The sequence below is a fragment of the Rhinolophus sinicus genome, linkage group LG05 (genome assembly GCF_036562045.2).
Source record: "Rhinolophus sinicus isolate RSC01 linkage group LG05, ASM3656204v1, whole genome shotgun sequence".
In the NCBI taxonomy this organism is placed as follows: Eukaryota; Metazoa; Chordata; class Mammalia; order Chiroptera; family Rhinolophidae; genus Rhinolophus; species Rhinolophus sinicus.
In genome coordinates this window covers 52744702-52769206 of record NC_133755.1, presented here as the reverse complement: position 1 = coordinate 52769206, position 24505 = coordinate 52744702, and the positions used below count along the sequence as shown (strand labels likewise).

At 36.3% G+C, this 24505-nt stretch overlaps 1 protein-coding gene across 4 annotated transcripts in view; it reads right to left on the bottom strand.

The window, feature by feature from the left end:
- ALMS1 (ALMS1 centrosome and basal body associated protein) overlaps positions 1-24505 on the bottom strand; it is a 143069-nt gene that overhangs the window by 10604 nt on the left and 107960 nt on the right. For 3 of the 4 annotated variants that reach the window (XM_074332174.1, XM_074332176.1, XM_074332177.1), the window contains 5 exons: positions 20022-21187; positions 12567-12641; positions 2058-2178; positions 842-1045; positions 201-430 (listed from right to left, as the gene is read on the bottom strand). In XM_074332174.1, the coding sequence (XP_074188275.1) occupies positions 201-430; positions 842-1045; positions 2058-2178; positions 12567-12641; positions 20022-21187 (1796 nt within the window). The remainder of the gene's footprint in view (positions 1-200; positions 431-841; positions 1046-2057; positions 2179-12566; positions 12642-20021; positions 21188-24505) is intronic. The other variant, XM_019712865.2, reaches the window with a different exon arrangement.

Sequence of the window (24505 nt, the reverse complement as noted above, 5' to 3'; positions counted from 1 at the left end):
CTGCATGATTTAAAGTGGTTAACAGAGTAAGGCAGCCTTTGGTTAATGACGAGACTGAGGACAGATGAACTACAGAGGTGCTAGAAATGAGGGTCACAAGACCGTACTTCAGAAGACCGTGTCACAGACTTAACTTCTTTCTATCTTGCCCTTTCTTCCCCCTTAAACAGAGGGCTAAAATGAAATCAATGTAACTGTACCTGTAGGGTCACTCTGACAAATGGCTTCAGCGGGCCCCTGCCTGGGCCTGCAGGTGACCCGTGACTGTCCACGTGCTGGCCCTGCCAGTTCTGTTCCCGTAGTGGCTCCCTCCAGGGCTTCGTGTTGGTTACTGGTGCAAACCAGGAGATACCAGGGCCATAAAGCTTGGGCAGGTTTTCCTTCTTAGGACCAAACTTCACATTTTCCACAGGAACAAACCATGAAACTCCTATAGGAAATATTTTTAAGTAAGAAAAAAGAGTTTTCATTTTTCTTATCAGAGACATTTGCGTAATATAGGCTCTCAGCAGACTCAGCTGTCAGAGGTCACCATGATGCCCAGGAGTCTGCTTAACTGCAGGTATGACTGTAATTGTAGTGCGAGATACTCTGAAAAAATATACCATATATATATATGTGTATATATTTATTATATATATATATATATAATATATTATATATATTGTATATATATATTATATATATAGTGTATATATATATATATTATATATTGGCATGATGGTGCTGGGGGAAGGTGGGGGGTCACAACAGAGTCACTTAGAAACAAAGAATCTTAGCATTGCAAGAGGCTTGAAATTCTCTATTTTTTCTGCTACAAAACCAAGCATTGGAAACTGACCTTCACAACAACTCTGCTTGTTCTTCTTTAACTTTTTGTCCTTAAGGTAACTGGTAAGAAGTCTTTTCTCTTCTATTTTTTCTTCTGACCAAGATGTCACATCACTGTCCTCTTCCACTCTAGTCTCGCTAGAACTTGGAGTTGGGAAAGTCATCCCAACATCTCGAGTGTGTTTTTTGACACCATTTACAATCTCCAAGTTCCCTGAGGGGAAAGATCACAGATGTCTCTGAGAGCAGCCTTGAAAGAAATTTAGTTGGCAGATTTATTCACGTCAGTACATGAAAATTTTTTAAGTCTTCAAAAACGCAGGTTTCTGCCTTTGCTGGGTGGGTTGGGGGTATGCAAGGGAGAGAGAAGAAGAGAGGAAAGGTTGGGGGAAGAAGAGGGTATTTCTAAGTCAGTTTAGATACTAGAGGGAAAGAACTACCAATATAGATTTCAATGGGTAAATGATTTCAGTTCTGATCCCAAGAAAAACAGTAAGTGTTTGTGGTCCTACTGGCAGTTGCCCAGGTAAGGAAGAAGTTGACAGATATAAAGACAAGACTCGAGGGGGAAAAAAATCAAGGGGGAAGTTTATTTTTGTTTTATAAAATCAAAAGCTGTAGAAAGGCATGAAATGGAAGGCTTCCTTCCCACTCTTGTTCTCCCTTCACTCAGTTTATAACCCCATGATTCCAGAGAATTTTTTTGCACACATTCAAGTGATTTCTTTCCTTCCTTTATTTTTTAAATACATGTAGTTGCACGCTGTTTTGGACCTTGCGTTTTCTTTCTAATTATATATCTTGGAGAGCCTGCCATATCAATAGAGAGACAGAGCTTCGTCATTCTATGTAGGATTTCATTACATGGATGTACAATAATTTATTTAACCTAAATAAATTCCAAAAGTAAAAGTGCTGGGTGAAAGCAATATTGATAGAATCTGTTAAATTGCCAGTCCTAGGGGTTGTACTTCCAATTTACACTCCTACTAGACGGTATACTCCCAGTAGGTAATCTTATATATATGTAGTACCTATTTCCTTATATTCTTGCCCACAAACTTGCTATTAAACTTAGATTTTTTTTTTTTTTGCCAATCTGATAGGTGAAAAATGGCATTTGAGTATAGTTTTAATCTTCGTTTATTATGAGTGAGGTTGAGTATCTTATCATGCTTAAGAGCTACTTCTATTTCAATGGAAAGGTTTAAATTCAAGTAACTTACCTGCTTGCACGCCCTTGTTTAACATATGTACATTCTGGTTGTTGTAAAGGGTAGAGCTGGAGCTCCAGAAACTACTGGTAGAAGATGAAATAGAGTCAGAGGAAATCACATGGTTTGCCACCTAGAAAACACAAGAGACCCTGTTATCATTACCTGCAGTCAATGGCACAATTATACACAGGATAAGGAAACATATGAAGTCACCAAGACGAGCCCTTTGTAATCCAATTCAAATTATTGAGATACAGTTTCCAGGAAGCTTGACAAGGTGAACATGGTACCACATAATCTGTGGTAGGAAGGAGAACGCTGCTGTAGTCGGTTAAGGGCCTGAACTATCTCCAGAGTAAGACCAAAAACAAACAAACAAACAAATAAAAACCAACCAACCAAACAAAAACAACCTGGGTATATTCCTAGGACTTGAAAAAGCTCTGAAGAGGATGCTAACCAAAAATTAGCCTGGTGGGTTTTCAGAATGAAATTCTGACGACACCCGCATAAAATTTTGATGAGAACGAGAGGCTGGGGGTAATTAACGAGAGCGACGAGCTGCGGAGTGGTTCCTAACGAGATCAGACTCAGGTACTTACACGGGATAAATGCCAAAGCGCTGAAAGGCCTGAGAAGTCCTGAATGAGCGGAGTACTGCAAAATCCATTAAAGAGCCCAAAAGGCCTTTTTAGGTAAGTTCAGAGCAAGTAGAGAAATGAATGGGAAGTTCATGAATGAAGTTGATGCTGGAATATTAGTGGAGGACAAAAATATGAACAAAATCTAGTTGAACAAATCCAGTATAAAACAGTATTTCTTAAACTTGTGTATCTTGACAGTCTTCTAGGGGAGGGGCCTGACCTGGAATGGAACCTCATGGGGCATCTGCCTTTTGAATAAATGCCAGGCGCTCACCTCCTTAAGCAAGTTTGGTTGAGGTGAATGGAAGCCCAACTCAGGAAAGGGAACTGAGGGTATCTGCTCCCCACTCCCCCGAACTAAGCAAACTATATTCCGGGGCCTCCGGGAAACTGCAACAGAATTTTCGAAGAGAGGAGCTATGTTAGATGTCTGGGGACAGGAAATGTTTTAATTTTCAAAAAGATAAACATTGCAAACTGGCAGGTTTCACTTTGATAACCTGAAAATTTCTAGAATGGGTCACCAATCTGATAATTTGAAACACTTGGGGGTCAAATAACAGACTAGCAAATTTCAGCCAGGACTCAGTGAGGCAGGCAGAACAAGCCCTGCCAGGCTAGCTTGTTTTTCTAATAGATATGGTCACTAACCGGCAAACCAATGTGTAGTAACTAGATTTTCATAAAATGACCAACTTCTCATGATATCTTTGAGGGCAAGATGGAGTTATATGGGTTGATTGTTAACATAAGTTGGTAGAACCATAACTGATTGAAACACTCTTACCTAAAAATTGTCAACACAGTGAGAGGCCTTTACTGTGTGCTGTATCTTGCATTCAACAACAAATATTTACTAAGAGCCTACTGTGTGCCAATCTCTTGGTTTGCTCTGGCTATTCCGTCTTAACATACATCTGGGAAGGCCTAAATGGCTGTCAGAATCCCCAATAATAACAGAAATGATGGGCCAGATCAAACAAAGGGTAATTGTAAGTCCCACCCATTAGGCGGCAGGCATGGCAGCAACTTTGATGCAGTAGAAAAAGCTCTGGGTCTGGAGTCCGAGACCTAAGCCAATCTCAGATCTTCCTAGCTTCCTCAGATCTTTACTTGCTCTCTCTACTTGAGCAAGCCATAACTTCTCTATGCTACTTTCCCCATCTAGAAAAGGGAACACCAACATTTCTGAAATTACAGAAGTGTTAGAAAGAACAAATGATTTAGCCTATGAACAGTAAAAAGTTAATATAAAACTATGAGTTTACTATTGTTGAAAAAAATAAAAATGTATGAGTACAGAAAAGGTGGTGAAGAAGATATGACTGACCAGCAATACACACTTCTGCAGCTGTTAAAAATGAAAAAAGAGGGGCGAGGAGGAAGGGAAAAGCACTACAGGTACTGAAATGGGCTGATTTTCAAGATAGGTTGTGAAGTGCAAAAAGCAAATATGCTGCCATTTTTGTGAAAAGAGGTAGAAAACATATGCAGGTATTTGCTTTTTAACATATAAAATACCTGTGAAAGAAAAGAACTCAGATTGGAAAGGGAGAAGTAAAACTTTTTATTTGCTAATGACATGATCCTACCTGTAGAAAATATGAAGGAATCCATAAAGAGGTACTAGAACTAATATGTTTAGTCAGCTTGCAGAATACAAGATCAATAATAAAAAATCGATTGTGTTTCTACATTGTAGCAATGAGCAATCTGAAATAAAATTCAGGAAACAAGTCCATTCATAATATCACCAAATAAAATATTTAAGAATAAATTTAACAGAAGTGCAAGGCTTGCACTCTGAAAACTACAAAACATTGATGGGAGAAATTAAAGATCTAAATAAATAGCGAGCTATTCCACATATGTAATTTAAAAATGGGTAAGATTTGAATAGACATTTCACCAAAGAGATATGAGTGGCCAATAAGCACATGAAAAGATGTTCAACATCATCAGTCATTAGGGAAATGCAAATTAAAATCACAATGAGATATTACTTCATACCTACTAGGGTATCTATCATAAAAAAGATGGAGAATACTAATGTTGACAAGGAAGCGGAGAAATTGGAACCTTCACATATTGTTGGTGGGAATGGAAAATGGTACAGGCACTTTGGAAAACATTTTGGCATTCCCTTAAAAAATTAAATATAAACTTAATATATTACCCAGCAATTCCAGTGGTAGGTATAGACTCCAAATAAATGAAAACACGTCCACACAAAAATATTTACACAAATGTTCATAGCACATTATTTATATTATCCAAAAGATTAACCAATCCAAATGTCAACTGGTAATTGGATAAAGAAAATGTGGTATAGCCATACAATGGAATACTAATCGCCCATCAAAAGGAACTACTGATGCATGATACAACATGGAGGAACCTTGAAGATATCATGCTAAGCCAAAGAAGACAGATACCAGAGACTACCTGCTATGATTATTATTTATATGAAATGTCCAGAAAAGGCAGAAGGCAGGTTAGAGGTTATCTGGGGCTGTCATGCAGATTGGTTGTAAACAGGTACAAGGGACTTTTTTGGGATGACAGAAATGTTCTAAAACTGGATTGTGGTAATGATTGCACAACTCTGTAAATTTACTAAAAATAATTGTACACTTGAAATGGATGAATTTTATGGTATGTAATTTAAACTTCAGTAAAGCTTCATGAGTGACTCTGGAAAGGAGATCTGGGTACCTGGGGGAACAGGAGTGGGAAGAACACTCTTTATCAAATGCTTTTATACATGTTTAATTTTGTGCCATGTGATGGTATTACCAGTTTAAGAAGTGAGAATACACAAAACGAAACTTAAGAGTGTGGCAATAAAGGTCTAATGGCTCTGGTGAGTTACACAGGAGTAAAGACATGTTAGGCCATGGAAACATGTTCTAGCCACAGGAAGGAACATGATACATCTGCTGTCAACACGCTCTCACCTGTGAAGTACAGCATGCAGAGTTTAGAGAGACAGGTTTAAAAACAGGATATTGACAAACTTAATGGACCCAGGAAAGAGAGGGGAGTAGAAAGCATGACCCGAGAGGAATGATTCAAAGAGTGAAGACCTGAAATAAAAAAACACTTAAGGGAAGGAAGTGGAGATCCAAATTGTAGAGGATCAGACCTATTTTCTGGGCCTTCAGAGAGCAGAACTGGGACACAGAGCCAGGAAATCGAACACAGGCAGATTTTGGATCTTTGTAAGACACAATCTTTGATAACTGATGTCTTAGACAAATGGCATGGGCTGCCATGAGCAGGGAGTGGTGGAACTGTTGAAGCAAAGGCTGGAACACCCTCTGGTACAGGAGCAGGCCAAGTGTTGATGGTCTTTTCCAAGCCCGAGTCTGCGAAGCTCCTGCACTTCCAGAGTACACACCCAGTAAGGGAGTGCCCCACTGGTGTGAACGCACACGTTATATCTGATTAAGGGAGGAGCCTTGGTGTGTGCGTTTTCATTTCTAGTTCCAGTCTCTCTTTCTGATTAATTCCTACCTAGAAAAAGGTAAATATTTAAAACTAGAAAATAGTCTAAAAATAAATTCCCTCTCAACAAAATATATTTAGTGAGCCCTTTAGAATGGTGAAAATAAAAAGTACATACAAGTGTTTTCAAGTACATGGAGAAACTGGAACCCTCATACATTGCTGTGGGAATGCAAAATGGTGACAATACTTTGGATAACGGTCTAGTAATTCCTCAAATGGTTAAACATAGTTATATATGATCCAGCATATATCCACTTCCATGCACAAAAGAAATGAAAACATATGTCCATATAAAAACTTGTACATGAATGTTCACAGCAGCTTTGTTAATAATAGCCAAAAAGTGGAAGAAATCCAATTTCCATGAACTAGTGGTTGAATAAATAAAATATATTTATACAATGGAAAAATATTATTTGGTCATAAAAAAGAATGAATACGTTATAATGTAGATGAACCTTGAAAACATTACGTGAAAGAAGCCAGTCATAAAGGATCACATAATGTATGATTCCATTTACATGAAATGCCCAGAATTAAAAAAATCTATAGACAGAAAGCAGATTAGTAACCATGGGCGGGGACAGGGGCAGGGGTGGGAGGTTGGGGGAAATGAGGAGTGACTGCTAATGTGTATAGGGTGTTTTTTGGGGGTGTTGAAAGTTTTAAAATTAGTTTGGGATGATGGTTGCACAACTCGGTCGGTGCCTATACTAGAACTCATTAAACTATATAAATAGGTGAATTTTATGGTACGTGAAAGATCTTAAGAAAGCCGTAAAAATGTTATCTATTCATGTATGCAAACTGAAATATATGTAGGTTACGAAGCCTTATTTGGAGGGAAGCTTCTCACGCTCTGTGGTCCTGCATCTCCTGTGTTACTGCGTCAGGGCTACCAGCACAATGGAGGGTGATCAACAATATCACTTTCACACAATAAAGAATAAACAGTCCTAACAAAACTGTGGGGACTGGATGTGGTAGGTATGATAAAACACTAAACACTCTCTATGGCTAGAGCCAAGTGCGCCGTCAGCATCATGCAATCACGCCATGTTGACTTCCCCAGATTCCCAATAATCACAACGCACAGGCCTGCACTGTGTCTGACCATTTGTGCTGAGAACCGAGCATGGGACAGGACCTCATGTTTCCCGAACTCATTTAGATGCTGTCGGTAAACCACAAAGTCCATGGGAGAGACTCAGGCATCTCCTCTAACGATCTCATCATCCTTCAGGGCCTGGGTGTGGATCAGCCAACTCAGTTCTCTGCAATGGGGCTTTCACATAAAGATTTAAGGGACTACACGTCAACTGACATTATCAGCTACCATGGTTTAAGCTTTCTGTTGTAGAGCGTCTTGGAAGGAAGTTCATGCTGGCTGGCTGCTTCTGCTTTAATTTCTGTATTTATGAGAGCAAACTCACCTGCTGATGCCTTATTCCACACTGGGCAAAGAAAGTAACTACCACAATCTCAGAGATGCTTCCGGCTTTTTGTACCACTTTTTTAGTTTAACTAAAATCTAGGTGAGACTCATTCCCATATTTATTGATTAGAGACACCATCAGATAGACCCAGAAAAAAAAAAAGCTTTTCAATTAAAAATTTACTTTTAGGTGGAAATAGGAAAACATATCCAATACAGGAGAAAGGGCACGTTTTCTTACGTGACCCTATATGGCTATTGTTCACGTAGAGATTGTTATTGCTGACCTGGCAGCCAGGTGCCTGCGGGGAGATGCTTTTCAGTTTTCCCAGAGGAATGGGTTTATGCTAACTCATTTATAATCACTCAAGTTTAGGACCAGAGCCACACATTGATAAGACAGTAAAATTAGAAAGACTATGGCATCAAAGACATTCTTTTCTTGTGAAAAGTTTTTAGTTATGTGTAGATCAAACTGGCAACTGTAGTTTCAGTAATAAAACTTACTAACCAGGAAAGGGTGACACAATCACGTGTCTGTCCAATAAATAATATTTTAACTCCCAGAGACAAGAGCAAAGCTTACAAAAGCAGGAACTCAGGTGATAACTGTCTTATTACTCACCTTTAGACAATCAGAACTGGTCATTTATTTCTGCAAGTATGGTAGATAATAACAATGAAGAATCCTCCCAGAAAATTAAGAGTGCATTGTGCCCACATAATAAAAGCAGCTCAGAAAATTTCTTTTGTTATGAATGAGTAAAGATTACAGAGATGGAATGATTCCAGATGATGCCAAAATTCAAAGTATGGTCAAAAGACTGGATGTTAAAATGGGAACTGAGGTCAAGAAACTCTAACAGGATAGTCAAGTGTCCCAGATAATGGCAGGACTTGGTTAGAAAGAAAATGAAGAGCCAACGTCCTCAATTAACAGATGGGAAAAACCAGAGGTTAACAAATGATCATGAAAATCCTGTAGAGGGTGGGAGATTACATGGGTTCCAAAGGATTTTCTATCAGGTTTGAAAACATCATGGTCTGGAAGCGGCTCTTTCTTCCTTCTCTGCATTCTCACATATCTTTCCTCTTGGCTTTAGTATTTATAAGGATTATGATCACCTTTACATGATGACCCTAAAATCTTTATTTCACTCATGAAGTCAGATATATCTATGTTTGTTAGATATTTTCACTTGGATGTTCTGATCCAACTTCAAGTTTAATATACGAAACTCCTTCATATTTTGGTCAGAATTAGTTTCCTCTTCAGATCTTTCCATTCTTATATATATGTGTGTGTGTGTGTGTGTGTGTGTGTGTGTGTATATATATATATACACACACATATATATGTATATATATATGTATTTATCTGTTATATGTCAAAATCTGAGAAAAGCAATTAAAGTATCCCACTCTTATACTGTTGTCACATTCTATATTATAATTACGTCTGGATGAATGAACAAATAAATGAATGTATTCTGGTTGAAAGCACAGCAGTAATTTTGGAAGTCTCTAAAAGACTCTCTTTCCTCTCTTGAAAATTACAGAGTAGGGGTAGGGTAGATTCTCAAGACAAGTAACATTAAATAAAAAAACAAACCAACCAACCCACAAAAAACCCTACCTTTCCATAGTATAGAAAGTTGTATTTCTAATCTCCCAACAAAAGTAGAAATTATTGGCAGAGATATGGCAATATAGGAATTTGTATACACTGTACGTAGGAATATAGACTGGAAAGCAATTTGGTACTAATGTAGGAAATTAAGCACACATATGGCTTGTGATCCAAGAACTCCACTTCTGGGTACATATGCCAAAGATCGTCTCACACAGGTCCATCAGTGTGGTGTTTTGTGGTGCTGGGAGTTGACAGCAACCTGGCTGTGCATTACAGGGAAAGCGCACGGTAAACTGGCAGATACACTCATACACTCAATGGAGTATTATGCCATTAGAAACCTGGATTAGATGTACTTATAGCAATGTAGATGGATCTTAAAAATACAATGATTAGTGAAAATAAGAAAAAGCATGATATACCTTTTCATATAAATTGAAAATACATGCACACATACAAAACGCACATTTTTGTAAGAACTCTTGAAAGCCAATATATATTTATAGAACAAGACTAGTTCTATAAATATAGCCTACGGGAGGACAGGAATGAGTTGGGGGTATGGGATAAAATTTTGAAAAGAGACAATGAACCTAGGAGTACATTTAACTCAACCTTTGGCACCTGGAGTTAAAATTTTCCTTTATCTTGGCATAGAAACTGTATAATACTTCTCTAATCCTATTCTTTTACTCTGCTTCTAAAAGGTTCAAACAGGTATTTATGAGGTTCAAATAGGTCTTTTAGGCAGAAACTAAAAAGCTATGAAAAAGCTTGAGAATTCTCTTTCCAGCTTATAACTAACATTTTGTGTTTGTTTGATCAGTCTGGCTTACCTCACATTTTTATTAATGTTAAACAAAAATAACTTCTATGATTTCTTACTAGAAAACACGCTTCTTGTTAAAAAAAAAACAGAAAATTATAAAGGAAAAATTATAATCCCATAATTTTAAGTAATCTGTTAATATTTCATTTTGTTTCAGTCATACATATATACATGTATGCATTATACTTGGGATGATAATATAAATATAGCTTTACATCTTGCTCTTTATCTCTTAATAGATCATGACATTCATTCCAAGGTACTGCTTCTGACTGTTGTTTCTCTTCATATGTGATCATGACTATGAAGTCTGACAGGAAACCAGCCTGTTTTATAAACATGTAGGAAACACTAGTAAACGTTTGATTTGATATTACTAAAGCTCTCATTCTATTCTCTCATGGAGGTCTCTTTGTTTGGTAGTTTGTATTATTCATTTGCCAAATTGCTGGAAATGTAGGTAACTGGCAATAATGAGAGGCCAAAAATACAGAGAAATAATTCATCTCCAGCTTTTTCTCCATTAAAAGAAACTGAAAAACTAGAATTTTCTTTCTTTTATACCGAGAGTAGCAAACTATACCCCTTCTTCAACCCAAATACAGAACCAGACACTGAGAAAAAAGAGATGGGGGAGGGAGGGAGGGAGAAAACACACACACACACCAGAGACAAACACAGCAAGAACATGAAAGAAAGGGAGAGGAGAACCAGAACAACAAGAGACACATAACAGAGACAGTGAGACAAGAGACAGCACGGTGGTGAGAAGGGGGAGTGCCGTGCACAGAGGCAGAGAGAAAGAATGGAGAAGCAGACAGAATGAAAAGACACAATATTGAGAGAGAAGCAGGAACTGTAGAGACGGAGGAGAGAGACTGCATAGATACAGCGAGAGAGGCACAGAAAGAGGGAGTCAATGGAAGAGACGGTGTCATCAAAGGAAGGAAGGAGGCGTGAGCAGGCGGCTGCAGTTATTCCCTTATACTAACTCTTAAACCCTCAAATGTACAAAGACTTAAAAAAAAAATATCCTGGGGACACATGTCAGTACAAAAAAGCATTAGCACATGTAAGGAAATCTTAGATGTTAAAGACAAGACAGGCATTTCAAAAAAGAAGAAACAGAAATGGTCAATAAACACACAGAAGAGAATAAAAATTCAGTGGGTGTGACTTAAAAAATGTGAAATCTGAAGAGATACCATATTTATTTGTGGCCCATCTGACTAGCAAATATTAATAAGAATGCTATTGCCAGATATTGACCAAAATATTATTATATATTACTGTAAAAACATAATTGATTCAACATTTCAGGAGGACACTTTAAGAGTGTGGATTAAACATTTTTAATGTGCATACACAGTAACCCAGTAATTCCATGTTTAGAAATGTACCTCAAAGAAATAGAAAAATTCATAAAGATGTAACAAGGTTACTCATCAAAGTGCAGATTATAATAAAAAAATTCAAAACAATTTAAATTATCTGTATTAGGGAACTAATTAGATAAATACTATATTCATACAATGAAACCCATAAAGGCATTAAAAATGACTACCTAAATCTGCATTTGAATAGAAAAATGTCTATGATATATTAAGTGTAGAGCTTCAAAGCAATATACTTAGTATGATTTCATTCTTTCCATTGTTTCTTTCCATATATGTATGTGATTGTAAAGACTGATATGAAACCAGCCTGTTTTATAAAAATGTAAGAAACACTGGTAAACATTTAATTGAACATTAATAAAGCTCTCATTTTATTCTATCATTAAGGTCTCTTCATTTGGTACTTAGCTACATTAGAACATGGACATAAGGAAATAGACCCAGCACGAGCAGCAGGTGTGTGAATCATAAAATATAAACCTGGAAGCTTATTTACGAAGATGTTAATCGTGACTATTTCAGGATGGTGAGAATTATGGGTGACTTCCAAGGTCTTTATAGCATCTGAACTCTTTATATTTAGTTAACTTTTTACCTTAACACTCAAAAGAAATAGATATCTTTTTTGACAAAATATCTGGTAATAAAGAGAGAAAGATACAAAGTGGTAGAAGCATCAACAGAACTATCCTGACAGGTAAGGCCCCCACAGTCTGTGATGAGAAAACACATAAACATGGTTCTAGTTGAGAGTAAGAAGCCTATAGAAAAGGAAGAAATCCAATATAAAAGAGAAACACAAAGAAAATAGATGAATGGATTTTAGAAAATAGCAAAAAGATAGGCTTAATGAATCTCTTCTATAATTGAAAGACACAAACAAAAAGCAACAAAAAGTGAAAAGAATAATCAGAATCTAGGGAAAGATCTCAACTCATACTACATAATTCCAGAAACATTATCTAGAGAAACAACTGGGACCAAACTTAAGAAGCTATCACAGACTTCTTCCTACACAAAGGATTATACCGAAGGGTTAAAGGCTAGTTAATGAAATTCAAAATACCCACCAGTATCTCAGAAAAGGGGCTGCGGTAATAAGTGGCCCAGGAGAAAGGTAAATGTTCCAACTGGACACATATTCCCTGTGAAAAAATAGAATGATTTACCATATACTCCCTTTCTGGCCAGGAAGAAGGCAGAAAAAGGTCTAGAAAATAATCTCTTAAGTCTAAATATCTTAGTGGCATTACTAAGATTTGCTAGAAAAAAAGAAGACCTCAGCCATATCACTGCTCACACGACAATGTCATGAAAGCTTCCATCAGCTGACCCTAAAGCAGTACAATAACAAAACCCCAAGTGTGTGTCCCACAGAACTACAAGCTTTCCTTATCTCCACAGTAGGGATGGTGGCCATCAGTTTACGACCTTTAAAACAATGGGGGAGAAAACTGGCACCTACTGTAGCTGTTCAGAGTCCTAGAATCACCTACTATCTCCCTGCCTTTCCCAACTCTGAGGGGAAATAAAATACAAACCGTAACATACACAATCAGCCTTTAAGTTCTCGTCCTGGGAAGGGGATTCAAGCAATATCTTGTAAACAGGTAATAAAACAGTCACAGAGAATTCCCCTACATTACTTGTGGGCAAATAGTTTCCACAGAACTGTTCAGAGAAAAAGACAGTAATCTGAAAACAAAAGAGAAAAATTTATGTAAATATTTTATAACATTAAAATGGAAGAAAGGGAGAAAATAAGAAGGGAAAGAGAATTTATTTTGCAAGAGGTTTATCCATTTTAGTCAATGAATAATTTGTATTCTCACTCTAGTAAAAACATAGACCTAATGAAATAGATCCAAGATAAGACAATAGAAGGAGATTAAAAGACAGTTGACAAAATTAACAATTCATCAAAAAATTAATGAATACCTATTATATGTTGGAGACCAAGGCCAGGCACTAAAGAAGAAAACTAAGGAAAAAAAATAATAGCATTATATCACTGCAGAACTAATTTATGCAATAGAAAATAAAAATTTGATTAAGAAAACTTAGCCAGTGGAGATTACAGATCGAAAATCTCCTGAAATGCAGAAAAAAGATACAGAAAATCAAAACAATTAGAACGCTAGGAGAGGAAGACATACAACAGACATCTAATACTTGAATAAGTGGCATTGACCCCATACCTCACTCCTAAGATAGAACACAGCTTGAGATGAAAGGAAAAACATTCGAGGAGGCAGGTAAAGAAAACTTCTGCTGAAATGAAACTAAATCTGAATATACAAGGGATATAGTTACTTGGTACCAGAAAAAAATTAATACCCAAAATACATAAAGCAAAACTGATAGAAATGAAGGGGAAAATAGATAATTCAACAGTAATAATAAGAAACTGCAATATAACATTTTCCAAATGGATAGATCAACTAGACAGACCGATAAGGAAATAGAAGGCTTGAACAACACTATAAATCAACTAAACTTAACACATACAGAAACTTCAACCAACAAAAGCACAATACAGAGTCTTCTCAAGGGCACATAGAATGCACTTCAGGAGAGACAGGCCATAAAACAAGTCACATTACATTTGTGAGGACTGAAATCATACCAACTATGTTCTCTGACCACAATGGAATGAAACTGGAAATAAAAAACATACAGAAATTTGGGAAATTCAAAAATATATGGGGAAATTAAACAACACACTCTTAACAACCAATGGTCAAAGAAAAAAAATCACAAGGAAAATTAGAAAATATTTTGTGATGAATGAAAATGAAGACAAAACACACCAAAATTTATGGGATGCAGTGAAGGCAGAGCTTAAAAGGAAATTTAGGTGTAAATGTCTATATTAAAAAATTTCAAATCTATAACCTCATCTTCTACCTTATAAAACTAGAAAAAGAAGAAAACACAAAGCAAGCAAAAGGAAGGAAAATAAAGAGATTAGAATGAAAATAAATAAGACAGAGAATAAGAAAAGAGAAAATTTTAAAAAAAATCAAAAGTTGGTTGTTTGAAAAGAACAGTAAACACTGACAAATCTTTAGTTAGGACCACTACCACACCCCTACCACCTGCATACAAAGAGATAAAACTCAAATCACTGAAATTAAGAATGAATGAGGGAACCTTATTACCAACTAGACAGAAATTTAAAAGGATTTTAAGGGAATACTATGAACAATCAAATGTCAACAAATTAGATAACCTAGATAAAACTGACAAATTCCAAGAAAAACAAACTATCAAAATTGACATAAGCAGAAATAGAATATTGCACAAACTTGTAACAAGAAAAGAGACTAAGTTAGTAATCAGAAAATTTCACAAAAAGAAAAGCCCAGGACCAGGCTTCACTGGTGAATTCTATAAAACATTTAAAGAAGAATTAACACCAATCATTCAAAAACTCTTAAACACAAACAAGAAAAAGGATCATTTCCAAATTCATTCTATGAGGCCAGTATCAGCCTGCTATAAAAGGGATGAACCTTGAAAATATTGTTAAGTGAAAGAAGCCAGACACAAAGGTCCACATATTGCCTGATGCATTTATAAGAAATGTCCCGAATATGTAAATCCATAGAGACAGAAAGTAGATTAATGGCTGCAGGGGAAGACGAGGGAGGCTGGGAAATGACAGTTAATGGGCACAGGGTTTCTTCTTGGTGTGACAAAAATGTTCTGGAATTAGGGGTGATGGTCATGGTGAAGGACTGATACAGAGGCCTGCCCATGTTTTACCTTCTCTGACTCTGCTGAAAGCCACCAGACTGTATACTTACAAGAGTAAACTGCATGGCATGTGAATTTTATTTCATTAGTAAAAAATCAATAGACACTGACCAACACTGAGACATACCCTGAGACGTAATCAAATTTAAATTTTAAAAAACAGACAAGAATTCAGGAATAAAATACCAGGCACCCATAGGGGGGAAAAATCAGGGTTGCCTCTGACACAGGAACATTAAATATCGATGCCCAGAAAAAGGGAGCAAAATTGACAGTTTTGAATTACGGATTATTATCCAAAAGTTTTATACCCAACCAAGTTGTTGTTCTTACATAAAGGTAATAGTCTCAAAATGTTAAGAACTGAAAAGATGTTCACTTCTGAACAATTGTTTTAAAATCTAGCCAAACCACAGAATTATTTAAATTAACAAACTCATAAACAGTTATGTGAGAAGACTCATGGTAAATACTGACCCTATGTTTAAAAACATTAACTAATATAAAATTGAGATTTTGCTTATAACATAGAAAATGTTATAATTCTTGAAAACAAAGCTAGTCAATGCAATAGTAATACTACCATAACTAACTGAGATGAACTTCACAAAATACAATGAATATTGGCAGGCTGGGGGAAGTTTGTGTGTGGGGGCGTGGGTGGGGAGAAATAGGATTAAGTGGAACCAGTTTCTTAATTTTTCATATGACGGAGTCAATAGATACTGTTTCATATCTGAGGGTGGACAGTGAATAGTGGCTTAAACACCTTATTAGATTACATGGATGCTAAGTGACCAGAAAAAACAACTCAAAGAAAATCATACAGCAATGAACAAAAAAGATTGGAAACAGTAAGAAATCATTGAAAATGATAAGAAACCCTGAAGAACCAAGACAATTTTGAAAGGAAGAACAAAGCTGAGGATTCACACTTCCTGTTCTCAAAACATATTACAATGGTATAGTAATATAACACTGTGGTTCTGGCATAAAGACAGACAAATAGACCAATGGACTAGAATAGAGAGCCCAGAAATAAAACCTTGTGCATATGGTCGGATGATTTATGGTCAAAGGATTTTGACCCTTTGACAAGGTGCAAGACCACTCAGTGAGAAAGGGCAGTCTCTTCAACAAATGGTGCTGGGAATACTGGATATCCACATGCAGAAGAATGAAGTTGGAGCCTTACCTTAGGCCATATGCAAAAATCAACTCGAAATGGAATAAAGACCTAACCTTAACACCTAAAACCATAAAATTTCTTAGAACACAAAACTTCATGGCACTGAACTTGGTAATGATTTCTTGGATATAACACCAAAGCACAGGCAATAAAAGCAAAAGCAGACAATTGGGACAACATCATTATTAAAAACATCTGTGCAGCAAAGGACATAATCAACACAACAGAGTGACAAGGCAACCCACTAATTGGGGGGAAAATTTACAAATCATGTATCTGATAAGGGGTTAATATCTAGAACATATAAAGAACTCCTACAACTCAATGACTAAAAATAAATAACCCGATTCAAGAATGGGCAAAGAACTGGAATAGACATTTCTCCAAAGATGATATAATGTATATTAATAAATGGCCACTATATGCTAACAATGAACAATGCGAAAATGAAGAAAACAATTACACTTAAAATGCATCAAAAAGAAAAAACAAACTTACTAAAAATCATATGGTATTCCAAGGGAACCCAAATAGCTAAAGTAGTCTTGAAAAAGAAAAAAGTTGGAGGCATTATACTTCCTGATTTCAAAATTTATTTCAAAAGATAAAGTAAACCAAAACAGTATGGCACTGGCACAAAGATGTACATATAGACAACGGAACAGAACAGAGAGCCTACAAATAAACCCTTACATATATGGTCAATGATTTTTGACAAGGGTGCCAAGACCATTTCATGGGGAAAAGACAGTCTTTTTTCAACAAATGATGCTGAGACAACTAGATATCCACATGCAAAAGAATAAAATTAAAGGCTTACCTTACACCATATATAAAAATTATCTCAAAATGGATTAAAGACCATTTTGAAACTTACTACAAAGCTACAGTAATCAAATTAATGCAGTAATGGTGTACAGATATGTAGATCAAAGGAATAGAGTTGAGAGCCCAGAAATAAACCCTCACATCTACGGTCAACTGATTTTTGACAATGGTGCCAAGACCACTCAAGGAAGAAAGAACAGTCTGTCTTTTCAATAACTGGTGCTGGGACAGTTGGATACCCATGTGGAAAAGAATGATGTCTGACCCTTATCTCATACCATATACAAAAAGTAACTCAATATAAAGATGCAAATGAAAGAGCTAGAAGTATAAAATTCTTAAAATAAAATATAGGGACAAAACTTTATGACTTTGGATTTGGCAATGGTTTCTTAGATATGGCATCAAAAGCAACAACAACAACAACAAATAGGTATACCAGGACTTCATCAAAAGTAAACTGTTGTGCATCAAACGACAGCAGTTATCAAGTGCAAAGACAACCCAGAGAGTGGGAGCAAATATTTGTAAATTATACATCTGATAATCATCTACAATCCAGAATATATAAAGAAATCTTACAACTCAAAAACAAAAAGACAACTTAATTAAAAAGTAGGCAAAGACTTGAACAGACATTTCTCCAAAGAAGATACACAAATGTCCAACAAGCACATGAAAAGATGCTTCACACATTATTAGTTATTAGGGAAAGAAAAAGGCAAATCAAAACCACAATGAGTATGGATACCACACTCACACTCACTAGAATGGCCAAAAAAAAAGGTAAATAAGTCTTGGTGAATGTGGAGACACTGGAACCCTCAAATATTGCTGGTGGAATGTAAAATGGTGCAGCCACTGTGGAAAGCAGTCTGGCAGTTCCTCAATAAACTAAACATAGAATTACCATATGACTCAGTATTTCCACTCCTGGGTATATAACCAAAAGAACTGTTTACAGGTGTTCAAATAAAAACTTGTACACAAATTGTTCGTATCAGCTCTATTCACAATAGCCAAAATGTGGAAAGAACCCAGATGTCCATGAATGGATGAACGGATAAATAAAACATAGTATATACATGCAATGGAATATTATTCACCATCAAAAGCAATGAAGTACTGATACAAGCTAGGACATGGATGAACCCCCAAAACATTAAGCTAAAGCGAAAGAAGCCTGACACAAAGGTCACATATTGTATGATTCCATTTATATGAAATAACCAGAATAGGCAAGTTCACATAAACAGCAAGTTAGGTAAGTGGTTGTCAGGGGCTAGTGGGAACGGGGAATAGAGAGTGCTTAATGGGTATGAGGTTTCCAATGGGGCGATGAAAAAGTTCTCGAACTAAACACTGGTGGTGTAATGTGCTCAGTGCCACTAAATTGTACACCTTAAAATGGTTAAAATTATTACATAATCTTTATGCTATGTATACGTATTTTACTACACACACAAAAAAACCCTCTACCTGGATTTTTTCCTCTATCTCCTCTACGGAACAAAAAGCCTTAATCTGTGTCATTCTCAATTCTTTTTTACTTAAAAAAAAGTCATATTGTACTATTTATATACGTAATCACTGTCATTTAATACCTACCAAAACCTCAATTATGAGAAATAATACTTAACGTAAACTGTCAAAACGTCCTGTGCCTTTTTTCCTCTAGTGTTCTCTCAGTTATTTGATCATGTGGTGCTACTGATAAAATATTTTTGAGCATAAATTGTCAAAGTAGATATTTATAAGTTATATTTACTACTGCACTCATATACAAAATTATGAATTTTAAAAGATTGAGAAAAAGGAATAATCTAAAATTTTTCTTTCTATACGCCACTGAACCATTTTGGAAGCATCACTTTTGGAGAGCACTTCGCTAGATACCCTAAATTTTATTTTTGGGTTAAAGTAACGGTCTGATTTGCTGACCCCTTGAGATCTGTCTTTCCTGAACTCCCGACTAAGGCTGTATTAGCCTTATAGGATTTGTTACCGAACCTACTGTAAGGACACTGCTCAGGCCTTGGACAGATGAGTACAATTTCTCTTAGGTCTCTGTACTGCAAATATCTGTAATGCTTTTGAAAACTCAGTTAGTTTTTATATTACAGACTAATGTAATTGATCGCAAAATTCTAGCCATACTAACTGGTAGAAAACAGAAAGTGAAATTTGTGGCTCTCATCTAGCAAGCATATCTACCAGGTATATTTATCTCCCCTTTGGCTTTAACGTATCTTCCTATCACTTACAATTCTTCATTTATTTATTTTAAAAAAATTATGTTGTAGCTCACCCCTCTCTGGTTTCCATTTAATTTTCTTTTGTTCCAATTTATTTACTGTTAAAAAATCATATTGTGTTACTTGTGTGTGTGTGTTTAAAAGCAACTCAAAATTTCTTGAAAGACCGGGAGAAACAAATAAAAAAAACAAAACAACCCAGGCAACATAGATCGAAACTCGAAGCTCCCCTGTGCCAGGGGTGTACTTTGAAGATTCCGAAGCATTTAGCAGCAAAGCCCCTCATCCAAATGGTAATTTATAAATGAGTGTTGATGAAAAGAATGACAACTCACAATAGCACTGTACTACACTTTCTAACTCTTTTCCAGTTGGTAAGAAATGTTATAGTGAGGAAAGGCAAATGGCTTTTTTTTTCACCTGTATGCAAAGCTTAACTAGAAAGTCCATGAAAAAGGCAGTCACATTGCCAGAGGAAATTTGTAGCCATGTACCTGGATGTGCTTCCTTCTGGTGTGCTCACAAGTCATTTGGGGATAACCTGTGTTCAGTGCTCTCTTCATGTTCTTGCTCCGCTTCTCAATGAATCTCCTCTGATGGTCAGTGATGCTGCTGTATAAGTTAATTCGTCGGGGTGACAGACAAACTCTTTCATGGCCAAAGGCCCGGATCAATCGGGCGGTGTCAATGGTGGAGATAGAGCTGCTCCTCTCATGCACAGTCACTTCTCTATCTGTTTGGGTCAATATATCTGATTCCACAGCAGAAGTGGTGCTGGAAAGGATGTTGGTGGCAGTATCTGTGAGCAGCTCACTGTCCTCTGAGGGTCTAGAATCTGAAGAAGTGTTGTTTAGATAATGAAAACCGGGCTGTTTTCTCAAAACATATTTATCAAATTTAACCTGTTCAATTTTAATATGATTGGACCTCCCAGCTTGATGAGTAGAAAGCACCTTGCTTTTTTTGAGATCTCCTATGTTTTTATGGCATTTCTCTAAACTCTTATACCGCTTCTTTTTATGAAGCTTGTTTTTCTGCTGTTGCTGTCTACCACTCCATTCCTTAGCGTCTCGTTCCCCTCTGCTGTCATCCTGAGTACTTTCTGAGGGCTGGAGAGAATGTGTGATGGGATTCTGGAGAAGTTTAGCCAAACGGTCAAGTCGCTCCACCAAGGATAATTCTTTCCTGTCACTGAACCCTGGGGGTTTCTGCTGCTTCTGTCGCTCCCGATACTTGTTCCAGAGTTCATTCAAACTTGCCGTGTGCTGAGTTGTTGGCTCTGGAGGGACCTTATCATTCTTTTTTGGTTCATTCATTGGTTTGTCACACTTTGCATAATCTCTAGTCTGAGTTTTAGTGGGATGTATTGTTTCTTTGTTTTCCAAGTTTACGTTGATACTGAGACTCTCTATTCTGGTAAAATCTGTCTTCGTCTTTTCCTCATTTTGATGAGGGGAGGGAAGACAAGTGTATTCTCTCTGTTTGTCTGGATGATGCTGAAATAAATCTTTCCAAGAATGTCTCACGAAAACACTCCTCCCTGAGGATTCATGGCAAATATCTTGATCAGTTGGTAGGTGCACTGGATGATGAAAGTAAAACTTGGCTGACCTGAACACAGAATGAGTAGTATTTTCAAATTGTGAATGACGTCTGGACTCTGAAAAGGAGAAAAGAAAAGATTTTGAAAGACTTTCAAAATATTTTCATTGTCTTTAGTAATAGTATTCACACTTAATTCTTTAGATATAGAACAAAAAACTGAAAGAAAGAACAGCTTATATAGTTTCAGAAAATTCACTGCCTGTGCAAATGATTTATGCCTTGTATCTGGTGGCCAGCTGGTACAGTAAATGTTTGAGACTCAGGGTCAGAAGACCTGGATTCTAGGCTGAAGTCTGCCACAGACTGGCTGTGTGACCTTGAGAAAGGCACTTTAGTCCTCTGCATCGTAACAGCTGCTTTGTAATCACTGCCTGCTATGTGTGGGGTGTTATGATATGTGCTCTAGATCTGTATTTTTTTCCCTTTTTAATTCAATTGTGTTGATAAAACTGAGAGCCAGGTATTGTTAACCCTCTTTCCAGCTAAGAAACATGAGACTTCATTTTCATCATCAGTAATTAAATGAGTGGGATAAAAAGGAATAACTCTTTTTTTTTTCCATTAAAGTTTATTGGGGTGACAATTGTTAGTAAAGCTACACAGATTTCAGGTGTACAATTCTGCATTACATCATCTATAAATCCCATTGTGTGTTCACTACCCAGAGTCAGTTCTCCTTCCATCACCATATATTTGATCCCCCTTACCCTCATCTACCATCCCCTTCCCCACTTCCCCTCTGGTAACAACTAAACTATTGTCTGTGTCTATGAATTTTTGTTGCTCATTTGTTTGTCTTGTTTTTTTGTTGTTTTTGGTTTATATACCACATATCAGTGAAATCATATGGTTCTCTGCTTTTTCTGTCTGACTTATTTCGCTTAGCATTATAATCTCAAGATCCATCCATGTTGTCATAAATGGTCCTATTTCATCTTTTCTTACCGCCGAATAGTATTCCATAGTGTATAGAAAACTCTTTATATGTCTTAGAGCCTCTGAAAATTCCTTTCTGTCAACCACCTTTACATTTTTCCTCCATTTTTAATTTACTGTGGTAAAATATACTTAACATAAAATTTACCTTCTTCCATCTTCACTTTTTGACCGTCATTATTCATTGTCAAAACAGGCATTTTTAGATGTAATAACACCTTACAATCATAAACCCTAATTGTAAACACTAACATAGGATCAATACACATTTTTTGGAATTCCAAGGCATGGGTAGAAACAAAGACCTATACATGCAACAAAGTAAAACTTGTAAGTATGGGAACCTTTTCACCTATACTTAGATTATTGGCAACTAGGGTTTTCACTAAATCCTCTTGGAATCACTAAAGCAAGTTCTTCAGAATACAATAAGACACATGGAATCTGCTTTAATGTCTAAAGTTTAAAAAGACTCTCAAACATCCCAATGAACAAAACATCCAGGACCAGATGGCTTTACTGGTGAATTCTACCAAACATTTAAAGAAGAATTAATACAAAACCTTCTCAAATTCTTCCAAAAAACAAGAGGATGGAACTCTTCCAAACTCATTTTTTCAAGGCCAGCATTACACAGACAAGGACACTACAAGAAGAGAAAATTACAAGCCAAAATTCCTGATGAATAGAGATGCAAAAATCCTCGATAAACTATTAGCAAACCAGTATCAACAAGATATTAAAAAGATCATACACCACGATTAAGTAGAATTTATTCCAGAGATACAAGGATGGTTCAACATTTGCAAATCAATGTGATGCACCTCATTAACAAAATGACAGATAAAAATCATGTGATCATCTCAACAGATGCAGAAAAAGCATTTGATAAAACTCAACATTCATTCATAATAAAAACTCTCAAAAAGTAGGTATAGAGGGAATATACTTCAACATAATAAAGGCTAAATATGACAAGACAACAGCTAACATCATACTCAACGGTGAAAAACTGAAATGTTTCCTCTAAGATCAGGAACAAGACAGGGATACCCATTCTTGCTACTTCTATTCAACATAGTACTGCAAGTCCCAGCCAGAGCAATTAGGAAAAAAAAAAAAAAAAGGAAACAAAAGGCATCTAAATCAAAACAGAAGAAGCAAACCGTCATTATTTGCAGATGACACATTACATATAGAAAACCCTCAAGACTATCAAAAAACTCTTAGAACTAATGAATTAATTCAGTAAAGTTGCAGAATATAAAATCAATATACAAAAATCTGTTGTGTTTCTGTACACCAACAACAAACTATCAGAAAGAGAAATTAAGAAAACAATCCCATTTACAACTGCATCAAAAATTATAAATTTAACCAAGGAAAGGAGTAAAAGACCTATATACTGAAAACTATTAGACACTGATGAAAAACGTTGAAGAAGACACAAAGAAATGGAAAGATATTTTGTGCTCATAGATTGGAAGAATTAATATTATTAAAATGTCCATACTACTCAAAGCAATCTACAGATTTAATGCAATCCCAATGGCATTTTTCACAGAAATAGAACAATCCTAAAATTTGTATGGAACCACAAAAGACTACAAGTAACCAAAGCAATGTTGAGAATGAAGAACAAAATTGGAGGCATCCTGCTTCCTGATGTCAAACTATATTACAAAGTTATCATAACAAAAACAGTATGGTATTTGAATAAAAACAGACATATAGACCAATGGGAGAGAATGGAGAGCCCAGAAATAAACACGCGTATATAGAGTCAATTATTTTATGACAAAGGAGCCAAGATTGCACAATGGGGAAAGGACAGTCTCTTCAGTAAGTGATGCTGGGAAAACTGGACAGCCACATGCAGAAGAATGAAACTGGGCCACTATCTTACACCAAACACAAAAATCAACTCAAAATGGATTAAAGACTTAAATTTAAGACCTGAAACCATAAAATTCCTAGAAGAAAATAGGGATAAGCTCCTGTACATTGGTCTTGCCAAAGATTTTTTGAATTTGATACCAAAAGCAAAGGCAACAAAAGGAAAACTGAAAAGTAGGACTTGAAACCAAAAAGCTCTGTACAGCAAAGGAAACCATCATCAAAATGAAAAGGCAACCTACTGAATGGGAGGAAGCATTTGGAAATCATATATCTGATAAGAGGTTAACATCTAAAATATATAAAGAACTCAGACAGCTCAACAGAAACACAAACAAATAATCCAATTTTAAAATGAGCAGAATATCTGTAGGTAAGCCCGGACAGCTGGCATTTCTTTTTGTAATGCAAGCGCCTGACTTAAGCTTTGATTGCCCAGGCATCCTCTTCAAAGAGATATCCACTTTAAGGAAGGCTGTCTCGAATAAACACACTGTCTGTATACAATTAGATAAAAGAGCCAGGATGTGTACCCACCCCA